The sequence below is a fragment of the Paralichthys olivaceus genome, chromosome 16 (assembly GCF_024713975.1).
Source record: "Paralichthys olivaceus isolate ysfri-2021 chromosome 16, ASM2471397v2, whole genome shotgun sequence".
Classification (NCBI taxonomy): domain Eukaryota; kingdom Metazoa; phylum Chordata; class Actinopteri; order Pleuronectiformes; family Paralichthyidae; genus Paralichthys; species Paralichthys olivaceus.
In genome coordinates, this window is record NC_091108.1 from 3,587,798 (window position 1) to 3,607,607 (window position 19,810).

Sequence of the window (19,810 nt, forward strand, 5' to 3'; positions counted from 1 at the left end):
TGTAAAGTGTATGGTGTTTTTATGGCGTGTTTAAAATCCATGTGAGAGAAAAGTCCCTGCACCAGGACCACGGTTCACAGGGGTTCACTTAATGTTTATTGGCTGTAACATGCAATAAACAGATCAATGTTCCATTTCCTGTTCACTGTAAAGTGCAGGTGGACGTGAAACTTGTTGGATTGTTACTACAAGAGTGGATTTGCCAGATTTCTGCACAAATAATAAGACAATTTCATCCGTCTTCACAACTGTTTGTCGCTGTTAGACTGCGACGCAACAAAACAAAAACGAGCCCGACCCGAGAGGAACTGTGTTTTCGTGTCCACACCCAACCCGAGACCAATTAAAGACATGTCCAGCATAAAGACAACTCAATGAGCCAAGCAAACGTGACCAAACCTAAATATCATTTCAAAATGTTTCTCTCACAAGTACAAGATGATGTATGTGATCAAGCACATGATCCAAATACACAGAAATCTCCACCATCTCTCTCATATGAGAATAAAAGACTTTAACAATATTCCTCATTCACAGGCCTGACGACTTCTGCAGCTTCAGGTAGAAGTTAAGATGTTCGTCTCTTTTCTAAATGAACCTGTCTCCACCGGGCAGCAGGTCTCAATAATCAGCTCTATCCCTCTTCTGTCACATCCCGATCCTCTGATAACAGCGGACACCTGCTGATGTCATTCTTCTTCGTCCGTCTTTGATGGTTTTACAGACTCCCCCACAAAGAGAAACCCTCCCTCTCCTCCACCTCTCTCATCTCTTTTCATCTGCCAACGTCTCCATCTCTCGTTCATTGTCTCTGTGCTGAAGATAAACCTTTGGAGCACGACGAGTTTACAAAACTGAGATCCGTATCTTTGATTTCTGTGTGTGTGAGTGTGTCAACAGGTGGATTTCATTTGAGAGAGAGCCACCATCTGGGTCCAACCTGATCAGATCTATTTTAGGTATAATTAGTTTTGGGGAGCAGGTGATGAACAGCAAATATGTGCGTACGTGCTTGTGAGTGTCTGTGTGTGTGAGAGAGAGAGAGAGAGATGGCAGGTTGTACCCCGAGGTGAAGATCCCCTCGGGGACACTGAAAACCATCAAGAGCTTGGGGGGGGGTTGTCTTTCATCTCCCCTCCATCTCTCTCTCCCTGTCCCTCCCAGCTGGGAGAGATCTGGGCCCAAACCCAAAAGATCAAAAGGCGACGAGGAGCAAAGGAGGGAGAAGGACAGAGATAAAAAATAAAGGAGACGATGTGGAGAGCAGAAGAGGGAAAAGAGGAGGATCAACGGAGGAGGAGATGGGGAGAGTGAGGGTGAGGAGAAGAAAAGACAGACAGTGAAGTAAAGTTCACTGTTCACACATATGCAAACACAAATACACACCTGAGGTTATTTATATGTGCACTCATACACACACATAATGTGTAGAACCTGGAGGACATGCGTGAACACACACACACACACAGGTGATTTCACTTTCATCCTCCCCATTGCAACACACACACACACATGGTAAAACTTGAACATGCAGGTTTCAGTGCACATTATGCACATAACAGACACACCGACTCGGTCTGAGGTGATTTATGAGTGTACGGCTCAGGTTTGCATGATTTATCCTGCTAAAGCTGCACTGTGCACCTGAGGGACACACACACACACGCTGCACAGAGGCTTGTTAGTCAGGATGCACAGTGTGTGTGTGTGTGTGTGTGTGTGCACTTTGGTTTATTAAGCACACTGAAATGTTGTGTGTGCATGAAAAAGGTGTGTACGTGTGTGAGTTAATGAACTCCTGTGGTGTGTTTGAGTGTGTATACGTGTGTACGGCCGGTTCATTTGTCTCAGTGTGACATATATATGTTTTATCAAACCAGCATGGCGGTGTGTGTGTTTCCTGCTGCGTTCGGATCCACTCGGTAACATTCCTGCACAGGTATGCAGGCGTGTGAGTGTGTAGGTGTGCGAGTGTGAGCGTGTGTGCAGATCTGCCTTCATACGTCTGCGTAACAACATCCCCAGTGAGTTGTGTGAAGCCTCCATCCCACCATGAAAGATAACTCGTCCCTCCGCAGTCTAATGGCTGAGGACACACAGCAGCAACACACACTGGCACACACTGACACACACACAACCAGGGTCTGTGTCACACTGAACTACACACTGGATGCTAACAGTGTGAAACAAAAAAACACGGCCTGACCTCCAGCGAGTCATCATTAACAGCACCACAATCCCAGTTTGATTAGTGAACATGAAGAATGCCGACGTTGGAAAAACAAAAGTTATTTATACCCATTAAAGTTACGGTTTAGTCCAACACAGAAAATTATCATTTGTATCAATATTTATCTGGATCTTTTGCCGCTCACAATAATCGGCCTCTCAGTTTTTCATTTAACAAAAATTAAATCATGATGTTTCACTCTGTTTTTATAGCATCGAATTAAAACTCATCCTGAAAACTTAATGTCCCATCCACTGACATGAAGGAGGCAGGGTTCAAGACCTATACTCTAGCGAGCCACCAGGGGGTGACCTAGGTGATTTGGCTTCACTGCGGGGGAGCTGTCATGTCGTCCATCTTTACTCACTGTGTGTTTGATGCTGTGTGGCTCCAGGTGTCAGAGCTCAGGAGACGACCTCTGCAGAATGTGCACAAACAGGAAGTGCTAACGACCATAACGCTTCAATGTGAAAACCATTCTGCTCCAGTTTATCACGTTTTTACGTCCAACGTCCAAAATTATTGGTCATTTGAAATCAGCTCGAGAGGTTGTGTGTGTGTGTGTGTGTTTGTGTGTGTGTGTGTGTGTGTGTGTGTGTGTGTGTGTGTGTGTTAGCCTTGTGTCAGATGGAGCCGGACAAATGTTTGGACCAAACTGATGGTTTTCACTGCACAGTGACCAAGACACTGACAGAGAGGTGTGATATTTAATAAGAGATACAAACACACACACACACACACACACACACACACACACACACACACACACACACACACACACACACACACACACACACACAGACACAGACACACACTCGTCCCAAACAAAACACACAGGAGATTCGTAACAGAAGCAGATGGAAGACAGCGAATACACAACCACACACTCTTCATGACACTTTAGCTCTCCCCTCGGAGATGATGACTGACCCAGGCAGAGTACAGGTTGTGTGTGTGTGTGTGTGTGTGTGTGTGTGTGTGTGTGTGTGTGTGGTTCAACTGTCAAAGCTCATGCTGAAAACAGCTCAGCAGCTTCTGGCTTTTCTTCGTAATTGGTTGATTTGCAACCACGTCTGCGGCCGCCTGGATTTTTGACAAACAGCAAACACACATTTTCACAAATTCAACGCGCGTGCACGCTCCTGTGCCGCACACACGTCAATGGATGGACACACGAACACACACACACAATCAATCACGCACATGCAGATTCACAGATGCCCTCTTGACTCACAGAGACACGCACACACACGCACGCACGCACGCACGCAGCAGTGCAAAGCTTCAGCACATCCAACCCGTCCTCATTAATACACACTCGACTGACAGCTCGCTGTTGCCATGGCGACCCCCTACCTGTTGCCAAAGGGAGCTGGGGGGGGGGGGGGGGTTAGGGGCTTGTGAACACAGCTCAAAACTATCTCAGATCAATTTCGCCGAGCGTCTCGGAGCCGCCGGTGCTGCTGCAGGCACAATTACCCACTTGGGAACCCGAGAACAGTTTCATTCAGTTCGACGCGATTGAATCGGGCCACACTTCGGTGCAGAGCGACGCCCCGGTCGATACATTCTCTGATGACAGACGCCAAATTCTCCACAGGAGTAAAACAGGCCTCCTTCATCAGGTGACGCTCGGAGCTAATTCAGTCTCCTCTGTTCCAGGTTGTTCACTCCAGTCGGACGAGATGAAACCAAGTCGAGGAAATTGCTTTTCTTAATTCGTCATTGCAGCTGCTTTCTAATTAAATCACTGCATATTCTATTCTTGCCGTGCGATTCTTCAATCCCATAGCATTCTATCTTATATTCTTAACAGAGGCTCAATACACTGCTGGAAAATGGCTCTGTGGACTAATGTGTCATAGCAGCAGAGTCTGTAATTAACTGTTACAGGGAGTTCACAAAGTATGAAGACGCTTTATGGAAAATTAAAGATGCATGAAATGCTCCAAATCAAACAGAGCCTAATGAAAATGTGTCTCTTATTTTACTCACTCATACAGCTTGAAGCGATTTGCAGATATGTGTTGTACAACTACAGCTTAGGATAATTTCCATGAAGCTTTATTGTCGGGAAAATTCAATTTTCGCAGCACGAAAAGGGAAAGAAGAAGAAAAGAATCAGTAAATAAGATAAAGAAAATAAGTATTATTTATAATAATATACAACTCTGACAGTGTGGTAGCATTATGTCTTGTCTTATACTATATATTGACCAGTTGCTGTATTCTACTTTTATATTCCTGTATTTTCAGTGTATCTTCGGCTTCACATGATAAGAGCAAGAAACCTGGTAAATAAATGTTAGATTAACATTTTAGGGCCGGTCATTCCATCTTTACTTCTAAGAACTAAATTAAATTTCTAACTTTGAGGATCCAAAGATCAACAAATTACACGTGACAGACATTTTCAGCATTTATACACCAACTTGCAGTTTGATGCCATTTTGCATCATGTTGCTGCCACTTACTGAAACAGATGAGAATCATCAACACACACTCGCTGTGTATTCAGCGTTGATCCTTAATCTCTTCCTCCTACTGATGATGGTTCGAAAATAAAACCGACACCGGTGTTATTGTTTCAAGTGTTTATGCTCTCACACTTTTAATGTTGTTTTCTTCTGCCTGAATCAAATTTCACGTCGCCTGTTTGCAGTAAATCACACAGCAGCAGAGGAATTAGAGCCAAGGTTATTTGGTCATTACAACAACAGAAGAAGATAAAGGAGAGTAATCATCACGAGCGCTCGAAACAGATTCAAACAATAACAACAGCCCACAACCTACAATGTAAACTAACAGACTCTGGGTGTCTTGATTATTCATGATGGATCTCATCAGGTTTTTTGTTATTCGATTATCAGGCCTGGAACAAAACCAAAGACTTTTCTCATCATAAAGCCGAGATTCGACATCTAGAGCTGAAATCCATGTGACATAAAACAGTGACTGCGAGAAAACTGATTCTATTCACAAGACTCGCCAAAGACAACAGCTCGTGTGTCGTTGTGGGTCGTTTACGGTGCAGCCACCCCTGCACGCTAACACCCACAAAATCACAACATCTGGGAGACCAGGTCCTGACGGGCGACGGACAAAAATGTTTGAGTACGATTCGGGTTTGTTCACGTAGGCTCGTTTTTTTTAAATCATGCATGTGTCTGTAATAGGGGGAAATATCAGGGTCGGGTTTAGTTTGGACACAAAACACAGAAAATTGACGATAAGGTGCTGCTGGGAGAAAAAACTAAAACTGTTGCAGCTGTACGCAGGCTCCTCTGAATGTTACGGACATTCTCCCGTTGTTCCACATTCACAGTTTGCACAGTTCATGTCTGAAAACATCTCACGTCAACAAAGCGTCCTTCATTATCACACACAGAGAGAGAACCATTAAAACACACAGTACAAGGCCGCACAGGCTGATGTGGCTGTTAAAGTCACAGCGAGGGCTGTCAGCAGAATGATAAGATGGTAGAGAACAGGCATGAGTGTGTGTGTGTGTGTGTCCTTCAGTGGTTCATTAATACTGAACACACCATCCTGCGGTGACCTCCGCCACTTAACCCCCTCCTCGCTAAAAACCTGTTGTAAGACAGATGGAGGAAACATTGCAGTTCCACTCCGACGGATGAAGACAGCTCCTCATACACTTAACCTCAACAGAAGAAGTTGTATAACATCAGAGACGGTTTGAGTTACGTGACGCAAAATCTGTTGAGTGTCGAAGATGATAAATCAAAAACTGAGAGTTCTTTAAATCAGCGTGTTGACGTCTGTGCGTTGTGAAGAGGTCGTTGTGTCGTGTTGAGCTTCAGATCTGGTTTGTCAGCTCACATCCTACATTAAAAGCTGCAGTTAAAGAAAACATGAAAACATTCTGCATCTGCATATCGAGTTTACTCGTACTTAGTTTACTAAGAACAACTTGTATGGATTTTTTGGGAGCCAATGACAATACTGATATTAAGGGGTATGTAGTTACAGATTAATATTTTACATGTTCACCATAAAAAGAAAAAACAAACGACATAAGTCTAACTTGAAGTTCTGCAGCGTAAACACACACACCAATACTGAGATGTCGGCAGATCTTATTGGTCTTATCGATAAATCAGTCTCGCTCCACAGACGACAAAGATAAAGAAGATAGAACCATCAACCATTTTGATAACTGGTTGCGGACTTTATCCGAACTTTGTGTTTGGCATATGAAGAAGCGTCTCTATCCCAAGTTAAAGCCTCTTTGTTAAAAACTCGAGAGCAACACAGTCGTCTCCCCGCAGCACAGACGTTAGACAAACAAAACCAACAGCCAATGAGCCGGGGCGGCTGACGACCGACCCCGTTTACGCAACAGCGCCTCAGGTCTATTCAACTTCTACTCACTTTCCTGATCCGTATTTTCTTTCTTAAATCCTGATATTGTGAAAAAAAACAACTTCTGACTTCGTAATATAACCTGAGCATCAACAAAATCATGTCCACAGTGCGGAGGGAGCCGTCGGCTCTGGCAGCGTTCTACATGTCACGTTAAATAGAACCACATGTGCTTCATGTGACTAATGTTATTTAATATATCAACATTATATCATTTCTCCCTCCGTGGTTTGTGTGTCGTTGGGGATTTATGGTGGAAATTCCTCACTTTTTAACCTCTCGGCTGAGCGGGAGTGATAGAACTGGGTCGGGCTCTGGACTGGATCTAGGCCACTCGGATCTGCTCTGACAGAGCTGATGAGTAGAGTGAGAACGAGCCCGGCTGTAAATCTCTGGACAGTTGAAGGTATCAGGTGTTCGCTTCATGTCAGCACATAAAGTACAGGAGATGGATAAAGTGTGCATCAGGTTTTCTAACAATGTCGTCAAAATGACAGGAAGCACAGAAAAGAGTTTGCAGGTTTATCTTAACTGCAACATCTGGTGGGTTCCAGGAAATGGTTATTTTATCCTTTTTTTTTTTTCGCTCTTATCTTCCACCGCATTGTGTCATCCTCCTTTATTGGCCCTATAAATAAAATCTCGTGTTTTAAACCATTTTCTGAATATATGAAGTGTGGGACAGTGTCTTTCTTTTTCATCTTGAAGTATTTCAGACACAAGGCTCCATGCATTCCTTAACAATTCCCTTTATACATAGATAGATATATATAGATATATATACATACACGTAGAGCTTTTTATGTTGTCTCAATGATATTCACGTTCAGTCACATAAGCTGGACTTCCTTCTGTGCGTGAATTCATCCAATTTCAAATTCACCATTAATGTGTTGGCGAGTTCTCTACCTGTTCTTGTCTCTCTAACCAGCGGTCCACCATGGGGTGATTGGCACTGAGCGACGACCGGGCCGTCTCCCTCTGGAATTCTCTCTGATTGGCCCACGTCCCTGCGTCCCGCGGCAGACTGCGATACGTGTCCATGCCTTTACCCTGCACACACATGAAAACAAAAGTGCTTGAGTCTGATGCTGTTGTCAAATTTTCCACCTGAGCTAATCTGAATTGCGAATATGTTTAGTTGTCATTTTTTTTATTGGTGAGGAAATCTAAAGAATTTAGATTTAAAGATTTATAAGTTTCTGATTACAAACAAAAAGTCATCACAAAGCTGAGTTTTCTTTCCGTGATGTTAGCGCCTCCTACCTTCCTCTCCAGGCTGTTGGTGCCGGACGTGTGTCGAGCTTTCAAGAAGCCAGCGGTGGTGGACCAGCGGGTCGGGTTCTTCCTCGATGGTGGATCTTCCGTTTGGACCCGTACCTCACTGCTGGTGAACGGCCCGTTGATGGTCAGCAGGGCGGGGTCGCTGCTGCGCCGGACGTGGAGCGGCATATCTGAGAGAAAGGAAAATTCAAACTATATCATTATGGATGAAAAGCGAAAGTTGTGCAGAAGAAATCTGCTTTCTCTTTCTCTGGGCTCAACATTTTATCACTGCATGATTTCTTTTATTTGTCTGAAGGAAAGTGCCATGTTGCTGAAGCTGATAAGACACACGACAGAGATTTAATATTATGTTTGTGGATGATCGATGGGAATGCGCTCCAAATAATTTTGTTCCTCAAACAATGTGGGCTAATAAAGGCAGTTAATCATCGAGATTCCATTATCGTCCCATTGTGAATTAATCACATTTATCACTGAAGGTCTAATCAGGCAGCTCCACTTTCAACTTCGCTGTCGGAGCATCTCGTCATATCGCAGACTGTGTGGGAACAACAACACCGGGAAGAGCCTGTTGAGAAACACCAGCGCGAGTGGACGCCTTCCATTAAAACTCTTCACTCAGTGTAAAAGTCGTCGTGCGTGGGAAGTGGGCCGAGGTCCAAATGACGACTCTGGCGAGGGCAACGCACGCAAAACACCACAGCCTGCACTCATACACAAGACACACACACACACAAACACACACACACTCTGTTCTATGACATTAAATTCACCAGTTTTTTTAGACCATTCCAAAATCAGCCAGCGGACACACACAAGAGAAGCTGAGTGTAAACCAAAATGTTTTGGCGTTGGAGCGTCTTCCTCAGACGACAACGCCAAGTGTCATGTTCCCATGTTCTCTTCCAGGACGTTTACTCACTGTCTGATTTTGTGTGTGTGTGTGTGTGTGTGTGTGTGTGTCTGTGTTCGTACAAGAAATTATGATCCGTCCAAAAAGAGGAGTGTGTGTCTGAGTCAACACTTACTTGACTTTGTGTATTATGAGAGTAAGTGCATGACAAGTTTAAGTGTTTCCATCTGTGTGTGTCTCTGTGTGTGTGTGTGTGTGTGTGTGTGTGTGTGTGTGTGTGTGTGTGTGGGTTTGTGAGGTGCATTTGTGTAAAAGTGTTTGTGTTGGGAAATAATACATCGGAGCTAACGGCAGCAGTATTTGAAGAGAATCTGGAAATTGTTTGTGTGTGTGTCTGTGTGTGTGTGTGTGTGTGTGTGTGTGAGTGTGTGTGTACAGAACACTCGTGTGCTGACTAATGTTATTGGGTCACCCAGAGCGTGGGACCTGAACTGCTGTGAGCTGTGGGAGGCAGCTGCGTTCTGGGAAATGGAGTTCATGAGTGGACAGGGCGCAGGCTGATGCCGACAGGACACAGCACCACTTACACAAGTCCAGCTCCCAGGAGGCATTGGGGCATGGGACCGCGGCTCTTTACCATGTTAAATATATTTCTGCATTTGTAATATGTATGATATTCACTTACACCAGCATCTCAGACTCCCCCCCCACAAAAAAATGCTTAATTGCAGGGGCGGATCTAAGAAGTGTGGGCGGGGGGGCAGTGGCCCCTGAAGTGCCCCCGTCCTGTCAGTAAAACATACAATGTGTGTTTTTAAAGTGAGTTGTATTTGCTGAATTTATTTATATTTTATAATTCAAAGATTTAAGATGAAATTATGAACTTCAAGTTTGACTTTTCGCCTTTTGAAAACTCGACTTCTGATCCTTCCATCTGAAAGCATCACATGTTCAACAACAGTGGCATTGTCCTTTAATCTGCATTCTCTCATCTGCACAGTTCTGAGTTTGGCAAAGCCGAGAAACTACCATCAGTCAATTTGTGCATTTCAATGGCGCTCGCTGTCTAATAAGCCTGATCACTTTTCTTTTGAGTCTGTGGGTCTAACAAGGAAACTGGCTCAGACCCACAGAGTCCAACACTTCTCATCTTGTCCAACATGAGTCAGTGATTGAAAGCTATTCTCATTAGGCGCTCGTGGAAAAAAAAAATTTATCAAATTCCTTCTCTTCCATGTCAGACAATTCTCTTAAAAGCCATTAAAATGCATCTGATGAGATTCAGTGTCGTCAATTAAGCAGGGTGAGAATTTATTATGGAGACGGTAAAATTGGACGTAACTGGCAGGTGCGATTATGCCTGAGATTTCCATTTCTCACTGCAAATTCTCAGTCAGCATCTCATCGAGAAATCCAATTAAGACTGGAGTGACCTCTCTCAGTGTGTGTGTGTGTGTGTGTGTGAGACACAGAGCCACCATTTTGGTTGTGGCTATGCCAATCAAATCCAGTTTACAGGTCATTAGTGGCTAAGCCATACTCCAACCAGTGGTACTTTAGTGCTAATTAAAGAGAGTAATTAAAGAATGTTTGTTTTTGACTTTTATTTAGTTCATTGGAGTGTGTGAAGTCTGTTCCTGTGAGCACATGAAAACAAATAAAAAGTTCAGGGTCTGATGGGTTGTAAGAATAGGTTGAATGAAAAGAAACTAAAGCGCACAACTCCTGCCGGTGAAGCTCCAGAAAAAAATCTATAAGAAGATTTATGAAGACAAAGAATAATGAAGATGCATAGAAAGAGCTTGCTAACAAAATCAATATCGGCGGCAAATGTAAGAAGTAAAATTCGGCACAAGACATATCGCTTTAAATAACGCATCGATCATCAAACCAGTATTTTAACATTAATTTCGCACGTCTCAAGAGGACTTTACATTTTCACCAATCTCCCAGAGGGCTGCACCCACACCTCACAGACCTCTCCAAAATAAATACAAGCATATTTTATTTTACACTTTTCAGACGGGAATAAAAGTGACGATGATTGATTTTTACTTATAGTCAACTTTACTTTCAGTCCTTTAATGGTAACAGATCCAGAGAAACAGAGGACGACTGTTCACAGACAGTGTTCGGAGTATTTCAGCTGGAAGAGCCAGTAACAGTAAGAGCACGTGTTTGTTTCCTTGATCCAAATGGGACAAATCACCTACGCCCGTCACTTTCCAAACCCGCTGTAATTGCAGCAGCAGAAGCCACTTGGCCAGCAAAACTGCAGAGGTGGACGGGCTCAGCGTCACATTTGATTTAAGAGGCAGCGAATAGAACCAATTAGTCACTTTGGCCGGGGATCAAACGGCTATCTGTGCCTGGGAAAAAAACGGGCCTCCTGTCCAATTAACAGAATTTATGGACAGGGCTACGGTACCGCCGGGCCACGTGAGGTAATTTGTTGGGTTTGCTGCAGTTGCTGACATTTGATGCCGATGAAAACGACAGATTTATAATTTAAGAGGAATGGACTCAATTATTAATGTGGTAGGTAAATGTTGCTGAGTGTATCTTTAGATAATGGACCCTCTATCCAAACAACGCATCCATCCACACCTCATCTGATGCAGCCAACCGTGACCCGGTGGAGTTGAGACTTACTTGTGCGCAGGGCGGAGGGCGTCACCTCGATCTCGCTGGCCCCCTGGTACGGCTGGAAGGCTGAAGCTCCGCTGCCGGCGCTGAGGTCTGCCGCAAACAGGTCGGGGCTCTGGGTCCCTGTGGAGCTGGCGCTGGTACCGTCGCCTCCATGATGGGGCTCCTGTTCATCGTACACTGCTATCAACTGGAGGAGGAAGGAAGAACACGGGAGGTCGGATGTTAAGTGACATGAAACTTTAGGGTTGTCAACACGCTAAATCGCTGAGAATTCACAGAAACAAGAAAACTGGGAAGAAGAATTTATTAATAACGTTTTTACTTTGTATTTGCAGGAGGAGTTGCGATATTATGTTGAAGAGACCAAACTCATGTTGTGTGAGGCCACTGTGACCTTGAACTTAGACCACAAAACTCAAATCAGTAAATCCATGAGTCTAAGTGAGTCTAAACCAAATTCTAAAGGGTTATCTGGAGCTGATTTTAAGATAATACAATCACCTCACCATTAACCTCGGACCCCCCAAATCTAATCGGTTTATCTGTAAGACCAAGTTAACAGTTTAACCACATTTGGAAAGAATCAGAGTGACCGTGAACTTTGACCTTTCACCACCATAATCTAATAAACTCATTCTTTAGTCCAAATTAACTCCTGTAACTAATTTAAAGACATTTCCTTAGTGTGTACTTGAGAAACTCTGTTCACAAAATACGGACGTATGTACGGACATTTGGACGAACGGAAATGAACTCCGGCTCCAGAGGCATAAAAACGAACTTAATGAAGAACTGGATCAATAAAAACCATTAAAACAACGTAACATGTGACTTTGTGAACAGAGATCAACACCTACAGACCAAGACTGGTGGTCCAACCTGCTCCAGTCACTTATAATCACTGAGAGTAAATTAAATCCTGGTGCACAACACACGGCCGTCCTCATCAGCTCTAATACACCAGGACCACACGTACAGTGCAAAAGAATACAGAGTGGATTTAGAGCCTGGATTTTACGTTACGAGCCTGAGGTGCTCATTACGTCCAATCAAATCCTCTCTTTACTCAGGGTGTCTCCTCGTTTCCAAATCTTTAGGTTGAAAGCTCTTCTCCCTCAGAGATCTGATTAAATCCAGCCTCTGACTCCCTTTATTAGATTATAGATGAGATTCGTGTTGTCCCTCTGTGACTCCCCCCGGGCCTGAGAGTGTGTTCAGCTGGTTTCAGTCAGCCGAGGAGAAAATGAAGAGCCCGTCCAACATTTGCCAATTCAGAGGATGTGATCTAACTCTCCCACATGGTGAGATCTAATGCCGAGCCCCCCCCCCCCCCCCCCCCCCTCCCCCACGACTTGCAGCATCTCATCCACATTAAAAGCTAATGGGGATGTTCTGCGGCTCAAACATCTTCAGGACATCACTGCAGTTCATCTGGCTTCGTTTACTTCACCCTGGCCAAGATTGTGAAACTCAACAGAAGGTTCATCAATTTCACTTTTGCTTCAAACACAAATATATTCATCTTGTGAAGAAGCCCCATCGGTAAGAGAACGCACAGTGAACTCACAGATCTGAAGATTGAGTTCCTGTGTGTGGAGCATATAATGCTTTGCACAAGGCTACGGCATCGTCTGCAGACTCATGAGGGTAAAATTGGTGAATTCAAATAACCTGTGTGATACTGAATTCTGATTTTAGGGCCTATTTTTAACATGCAAATCTTTTTTTTTTTTTTACGTGTGTAAAAGACAAGGCACCACTCCAAAGTTATGTGAATGCTTCTTAACAGCATCTTCAAACTCCAGATGAAAAGAACTAAATGCAAAAAAAGGAAAAACACTTTGAGGCCATTTGCTCCCACGATGCTCAGTAAGACGCAAACCGTACGCACAAATGTGGTTGAATAGAAAGAGATGCATCAGCACACACACACACACACAGTTACATTCAAAGACACCCACACAATCCATTAAAACACACACACACACACCATTCAAATCCAACCACCCGTTTTCCAGCACATTAAACCTTCATTTCTGCAATATTTAGTCTGAGAGCTGTGGAGTTTTATAGCACACTGGACAGGCTCCCTGGTGAGAGGAACTCTCGAGGGCTCACACACTCTCACACACACACACACACACACACAAACACATTAACACACTTACAGACCTCAACACTCATTTTTCCCATTAGTCCCTGTACATAAATGTGCCCACATTTACCTCAAATTAGAAGCCACAGCAGCCAGGGGCTAATCTGCTCGCACAGTAATGGGGATAATAAAGGGTCAAGGGGCAGAGGGGGGGGGGGGTTGTTGTGTAAAAAGTGTGTATGCGTGTGTGTACACGTGTAAAACTGTTTCCAAGACATGAACTCTGGAAAAAGTCGGGGAAATCAGGTCCAGACATTTTCCAGGAGATCGTCCAGGTTAGACGCTTTCACAACAACAGGGAAATGTCGGGAACACTCAGCTCCCCCCAGTCGCTGCCTCTCGCTGTTTGTTCACCTCAAGATCTCCGCTCTTGTCGTCTCTACGAGTTGTCATCTTCGTCTGCGTCATCTTTATCTAGATTTTTCGGTATTCTTCCAGTTTTGCTTCTGTCGCATGTTAGAAATGTCATCCACTCGCCCACTGTGAATCTTCTGGACCCTAACCCTGCTGCACGGGCTCAATTAGAAATTGAAAGGGGGCTAGCAGCTAAGTTCTAGAAAAAGTTCGGAGCAACTGACTCCGAAATACACGTTCTCACATGCAGCCCCTCCAGAAGATTTCAGGACAATGTGCGGACTTCACCGAATGTCTGAAAGCAGTGAGACACCTGGGAAATCACAGCGAGACAAGTGTGTCTGTAACTGTGCGTTCTATAGGTATACGTCCACATAAAACTTCCTGTGTGTGACCATCCTGCTCGCTCTCTCTTCTCATTAAAGCTCAGCTCAGCCAAGAAGAGCTGAGTCAGCAAACTCCCCCGGCCTCGTCCCCCGAGGACACCGCCGAAGACGAACCCCCAACCCCAAGTGCTTTCACAGCCCATGCGGTTGTTATTACAGTGCATGGTAATCAGTTCCGCTGCAGTGAGCTCCGTGAATGTGTTCTAGCCTCCAAATCCTGAGCCGATCTGAAGATACTGAAAGGTAGACATCATCGCTGCGGAGGAAAGGGTGTGGCTGTAAATGAAATAGCTTTTATTTCTAATTTTCCCTTTATCTGAGAAGTGACCGAGCTAATCATCAGTTTGAGTTTTGGTTAATCGATGTAAGTGGATGCGTTGGACGTGGAGGGCAGAGCTGTGACGGACAGACGCTCCCTCTGGACTCCATGTTGTTCCTGTTGGAGGTCTTGTTGAGTGAGTTGTTGTCTGTGAGCTATGAAACAGCCCCGAGTCAAAGCTAATTGCTGAAGCGTGTTGACAAGCACGGCCCTGACCCTGCCACAGGAGAACTGCTGCCACCCATCATCATTACACACACACCACAGATACACACCACAGACACACACACTAAGAGGTGACATCCAATCAGCTGTGTTGCTCCTCAGAGATATGTACACTGAAAAGTGGGTGTTGATTGGTTTGTGAAACTGTGTCAACCTTCGTGTTAATGACTAATAACATATTTGACAGTTTTCAGGTTGTTCATCCATCCGTACGTTGATCAATCTCTTAAGAACGCCGAAGGTCGAGATCGCAGCTACCTAACAAATCACGTTTTGTGATCTTGTGAACGAAAAAAGTCAGGAACGACTCGGGGGGGAACTTCTTCAAACTTGGTACAAACGTTCACTTGGACCCGAAGATGAAGAGATTCAATTTTGGTGGTTAAAAGTCAAAGGTCACAACATGTTTCTGTGACCTCATATTAGTATTATACAATTTTATTTTTCTGACAAAAATCCTAAAGGAAAAGAAAAACAAGCCAAGTCTTTAATCAGAGCTGTCAGTGTGATGTACGTAGATCAATTAAATGATTATTGATTTAAAGTAGTTATGTTTTAAATCAAAATAACACTATTCATTTATTTTTTTGTTTTTTTATGCTTTGTACACAAGCCAATAAACACACATGTTGTGCAGTGTGTGTGCATGTGTGTGTGTGTGGGTGGGTGTGTGTGTGTGTGAGATAAATCTCTCCTCTCGCTTTATATCAACTGTGGTCGGATTTCATGCACACACACACACACACATGCATCCCCTAAACCAAAAGCGAAAAAAGAAACAATAATTGAAAAGTAAATTACAATGGAAAGTGTGAGTCTGTCCACTTTACAGCAGTCACAGCTCATAAATCATCATCATCATAACTCTGGTTAGAACAATACGCTGGCAGCCAGGCCAGCGAGCCGGGGGAACCAGAGGTCTCTCAAAAGGGGAATTAATCCCTGGAGGTGTGTGTGTGTGTGTGTGTGTGTGTGTGTGTTGTCTTTAGCGAGACACAGTCGTTGCTTGTGCCGCATCAGCAATCGTCCGGTCTTATTTCATCAGAAATCCCTGAGCTTACTCAGAACGGCCGTCCAAAAATGACACTCGCCAGAGTTCTGGCTCCCAACTCCGAAAGATAAATCTTTCCAAGCTGCTGCATCCATCTATGGAGCGTTTGATTTATTCCCTCGTCACGTGAAATAACGTCAAGTCGTTATAATTTCACGCAGAATTATAGCGCGTCAATAGACCACATTTTCCCTCGTGTCACTGCGCTCTGTTTGTGTTGTTTCGTATGATTAATTAACTGTAAACCGTATATATCAATAAAAGCAGACACACTAAATGAAAGAAGGCAGGAGTGATCATTTGAACAGAAGTGGGACATTCACTCGTCATACACTAGAAATAACACAAGAGAGACTGGAGCCACACGTGAGTCATGTCTGTTGACGTTTTTCTAGATTAATAGGCTGCAAGTAACTGTTATTTTCATCACCTTTTATTTTGTCAATTAACTCGTTTATCAAATATCTGGAATACTGAAAGTGACTGTTTATTTAAATGTTAGAAATGTTGAATGGCCATATATAAAATCCAAAGACCCTAAACTTGGTGAACGATTCTCTTTCACTTGTATTAAGATCAAATGAATTTAACTTTTTTAATCAATTAAATTAAATTTTTAAATTAAAACTCTGGCTCTGATTGTAATTTGTGGAGTTTTTCCTTCTCTGCGTCGGGAGCCTCGGGCTTGATTGAGAACCACTGAGCGACAAAAATTAACTTGATTGAAGTTAGAAACGTATCTGCTTTTAATTATTTAAGTGGCCTTTATCTAAAGTTGGTCAACATTAACTAACGAAACTTTAAAGTCTGTTATTGTGATATCTCGTTCCAAAAAAAAGACTGATTTGTATTCAGAGAAGAAAAACAAACCACTCAGGACATCTTGGATTATTTTCTGTACCAAAGGAGGAAGTGGACATGCATCATCTATCTTCAGCTCATCATGTGGACACAGGCTTTCCGTGTGTGACCAGAGAATTATTGGAAACTAACTTGGACTTGATTCCGGAACATAAATTCACAATGGCAGCAACAGAAATAGAAAGAGATCCCAGATTTCCCCACAAAATTCCCTTTTCTCAAATAAACTTGCTGACAAAAGTGACACTATTCTGGACTCCTCAATCACACAGCCTTTCACAAAGCTGAGTCCATGCAGAGCTGTCAGCGAAGGGGAAAGGAAGTAACCACTACACTTTCGCCTGCACAGCTGCGTAACCCACAACATGTCCTAACTCCACTCTAAGGTCAAGAAACTGCCGCCTCGAACATTTTCCTCGGTTAGATGCAAGAGCTGTGGAGAAAGTGCGAGGTTTCGTCAAAGCTTTTCCCAAAAGGGACGTCCGTCATAACCCACGGCATCAGTCGGGCCGCAGCCAAAAACCCACAGAGTGCAAACCGGCAGTGACCGATGTTTCTCCGTGCTGAGCTCGCCACACTGTTTATGTGAGAAGGTTCATTTCAAAATGTCTAGGGAAAAAAAAAAAAAACAAAACTTGGCACATCAGGAAACATAAATATCTGTAACTTTAGATAACTCTGATAATATACTTTAAGTTTGCTTGTATTTCAAGAGAAGAGATGAACTTCAGGTTACAGCATTTCTTGGGAATAATAAACCTTATACACCGGATACATTAAAAACATGAACCACTGTTTGGTTCTTTCAGGATTTTAATTATATTCATCGTTCAGGAAATCATGCGATTTGCGCCTCAGGTTGAGACGCTGGGGGAGCGAGGCTCTTGACGGGATCATTAGGTAAAGCAGGAAATTGGCTGTATATATAAGATATTCTCTAAATGTCAAAGAGAGAGGGTGGAGTGTTTGAAAGCTGTGACGAGAGCTACAGTTACACCGATTCCGCTCAATGAGCGAACGGCCACAAAGAGAGAGGAGAGGTGTTTTCTCCTCTCTCTTGCGTCCAGGTTGATTTGTTAGCTGAGAGGTTACATGAGAGTTCTAATCACAGCTTTTCCACGTATGGCAGCTGGTGAACATGATGGTGAAGTTGTACAATAACACTGGAAAAACTAACAGTTCACCTACTTCATCAAAAACAGAGTCATTTCATAGACTCGCAAATTCAAAGTGTTGAAATGAAGTTTCACATTTTGACGTATTTGAATATTTCCACACACACGACAGGACTTTCTTCATAGCAGTAGTTTAGATCATGCACTTGAGATGATGGACGACATGACCGGCTTCCAAAAGTGAAGCCAAAACATTTCAACCTCCCCCAATGACTGGTTGCAATATAGGTCATAACCCCCACCTCCTCCGTGTTAGTACTTAGGACATGAACCAAACCAAAAAGAAATCGAAGTACACGCCAAAAACACATTTCTCCCAAAGATGGTTTCCGTCATTTTGGGTAGTTTTTCATCAATGTATGTTCAACCGCACATTAAATCAGTTATATCAGTTCGATAAGAAACGGGCTGAAACATCATGACTGACTCCGCAGCTCCACCATGATCATCACTGCGCAGACTGATGCCAAATTCAGGATGTGTTGTCTTTGTACAGTGGGAGGAAAAGGGACATTTCCACTTCCTCCCACGATCCAGATATGCCACCATCCTGTGGATCTGGAGCCAAGAGTCTGCAGAGTGTAGTGATCGGAAGGATTCGAGGTCCCATCGCTACATGTTCTTGACCAATCGTGAGTTGGTTTCAGCTGTAAATCATAATCTAATCTGAAACCAGCCACCAGGTGAGCATCTAAAAGCTTTTGTGGAGCAGTCATGTCGTCCATCTTTATTTACAGTCAACGGTTTTTACATATGTTGATCAGGTTCCTTGTCATGGAAGTCCACAGTTGTGTTATGTCTTCGGCTCAGACTGAGTCTGTTGGTCGACAGCGTGTATCAGCAGGAACTCCATAAACGATGATTCGGCTTCATTTCTGGATTGTGGGAGAAACTTTATATCCATGATCTCATGTGAAACGAAGAAAGGCAGCCCAACAGTGAAATGGTCTTCCCAGGTCAGCGTGGGATAAACTTTAATTGGCCTTCACAGAGCCCTGATCTCGACCCCATGCAGCACCGCGATGGACGAACTGGAACGTGGACTACGAAGTCATAATCAATGTTTGGGTGGATTAACTGCAGGAGAGATGTCTGGGAGCTACAGCAGCGCTCAGCTTATGAAAACAATTCTGTCCAAAACTTTACATTTAAATGGAATCAGAACTGACATTCGAGTCAGCTTTCTTTTCTCTTGTCCATCACGCTAACTCGCACATTCAGGCTTATCCTGCCCCATTTCTACGTTCTGACACACAGAGAAGTTTAAGAACAGCGAGCTCTTGGTGCACTGCTCTGAAGTTCTTTGGTCACTTTGTTCCCTCGCAGTCACCACATATCACTGATCCACTCATATCTACAAGCAACAGAAAGACTGATGCAGGACTTTTTAGACCTTTTAATGTTTTTGTGAAATTTCAATTAAAACGATTTTGGCAGCCACAATTAAGAAACTTAATTATTGTAAAATGTTTATCAGGAATAAACATTCCACATTTTTACAGTATAATCCTCATATTACATGAATTGAATCCAAAAGTGATAAACATGGTTAAACTGAAGCAGATGTGATCACTAAACATAACAAAATGCATAAAATGTTGAAAAGTTCAAAATGTCCAATTGTTTGAAAGAATGTCTGACTTTGCTTTGACTCACTTGCGTCTAAAAATAGGAGACAAGTCTAGTTTTCTAAAATAACAACTATTCCATGAGCCTTCGTGGAAAAGTGTTACTGGGAGCAGCAGAAGCGAGAGGGGCGGCGGTTTGGACGTGTGACAGATGTGGCTAAGATTAGCTGAGTCTGGTAGACGAGTAGCGCAACCCCAAACTCCCACAGAGACCGTTAGGAGAGTAGAGGCAGAGGCAGAACACGCAGTGA

The 19,810-nt window shown here is 43.5% G+C and overlaps 1 protein-coding gene across 15 annotated transcripts in view; it reads right to left on the reverse strand.

The window, feature by feature from the left end:
- Positions 1 to 19,810, reverse strand: part of pard3ab (par-3 family cell polarity regulator alpha, b) — a 187,419-nt gene that overhangs the window by 108,847 nt on the left and 58,762 nt on the right. For all 15 annotated transcript variants that reach the window (XR_011238733.1, XR_011238735.1, XR_011238734.1 and 12 more), the window contains 3 exons: positions 11,409 to 11,592; positions 7,883 to 8,070; positions 7,526 to 7,669 (listed from right to left, as the gene is read on the reverse strand). Coding sequence is in view for 12 of the 15 variants with exons in the window: in XM_069511045.1 (XP_069367146.1) it covers positions 7,526 to 7,669; positions 7,883 to 8,070; positions 11,409 to 11,592 (516 nt within the window). In the remaining 3 variants the exon portion in view is untranslated. The remainder of the gene's footprint in view (positions 1 to 7,525; positions 7,670 to 7,882; positions 8,071 to 11,408; positions 11,593 to 19,810) is intronic.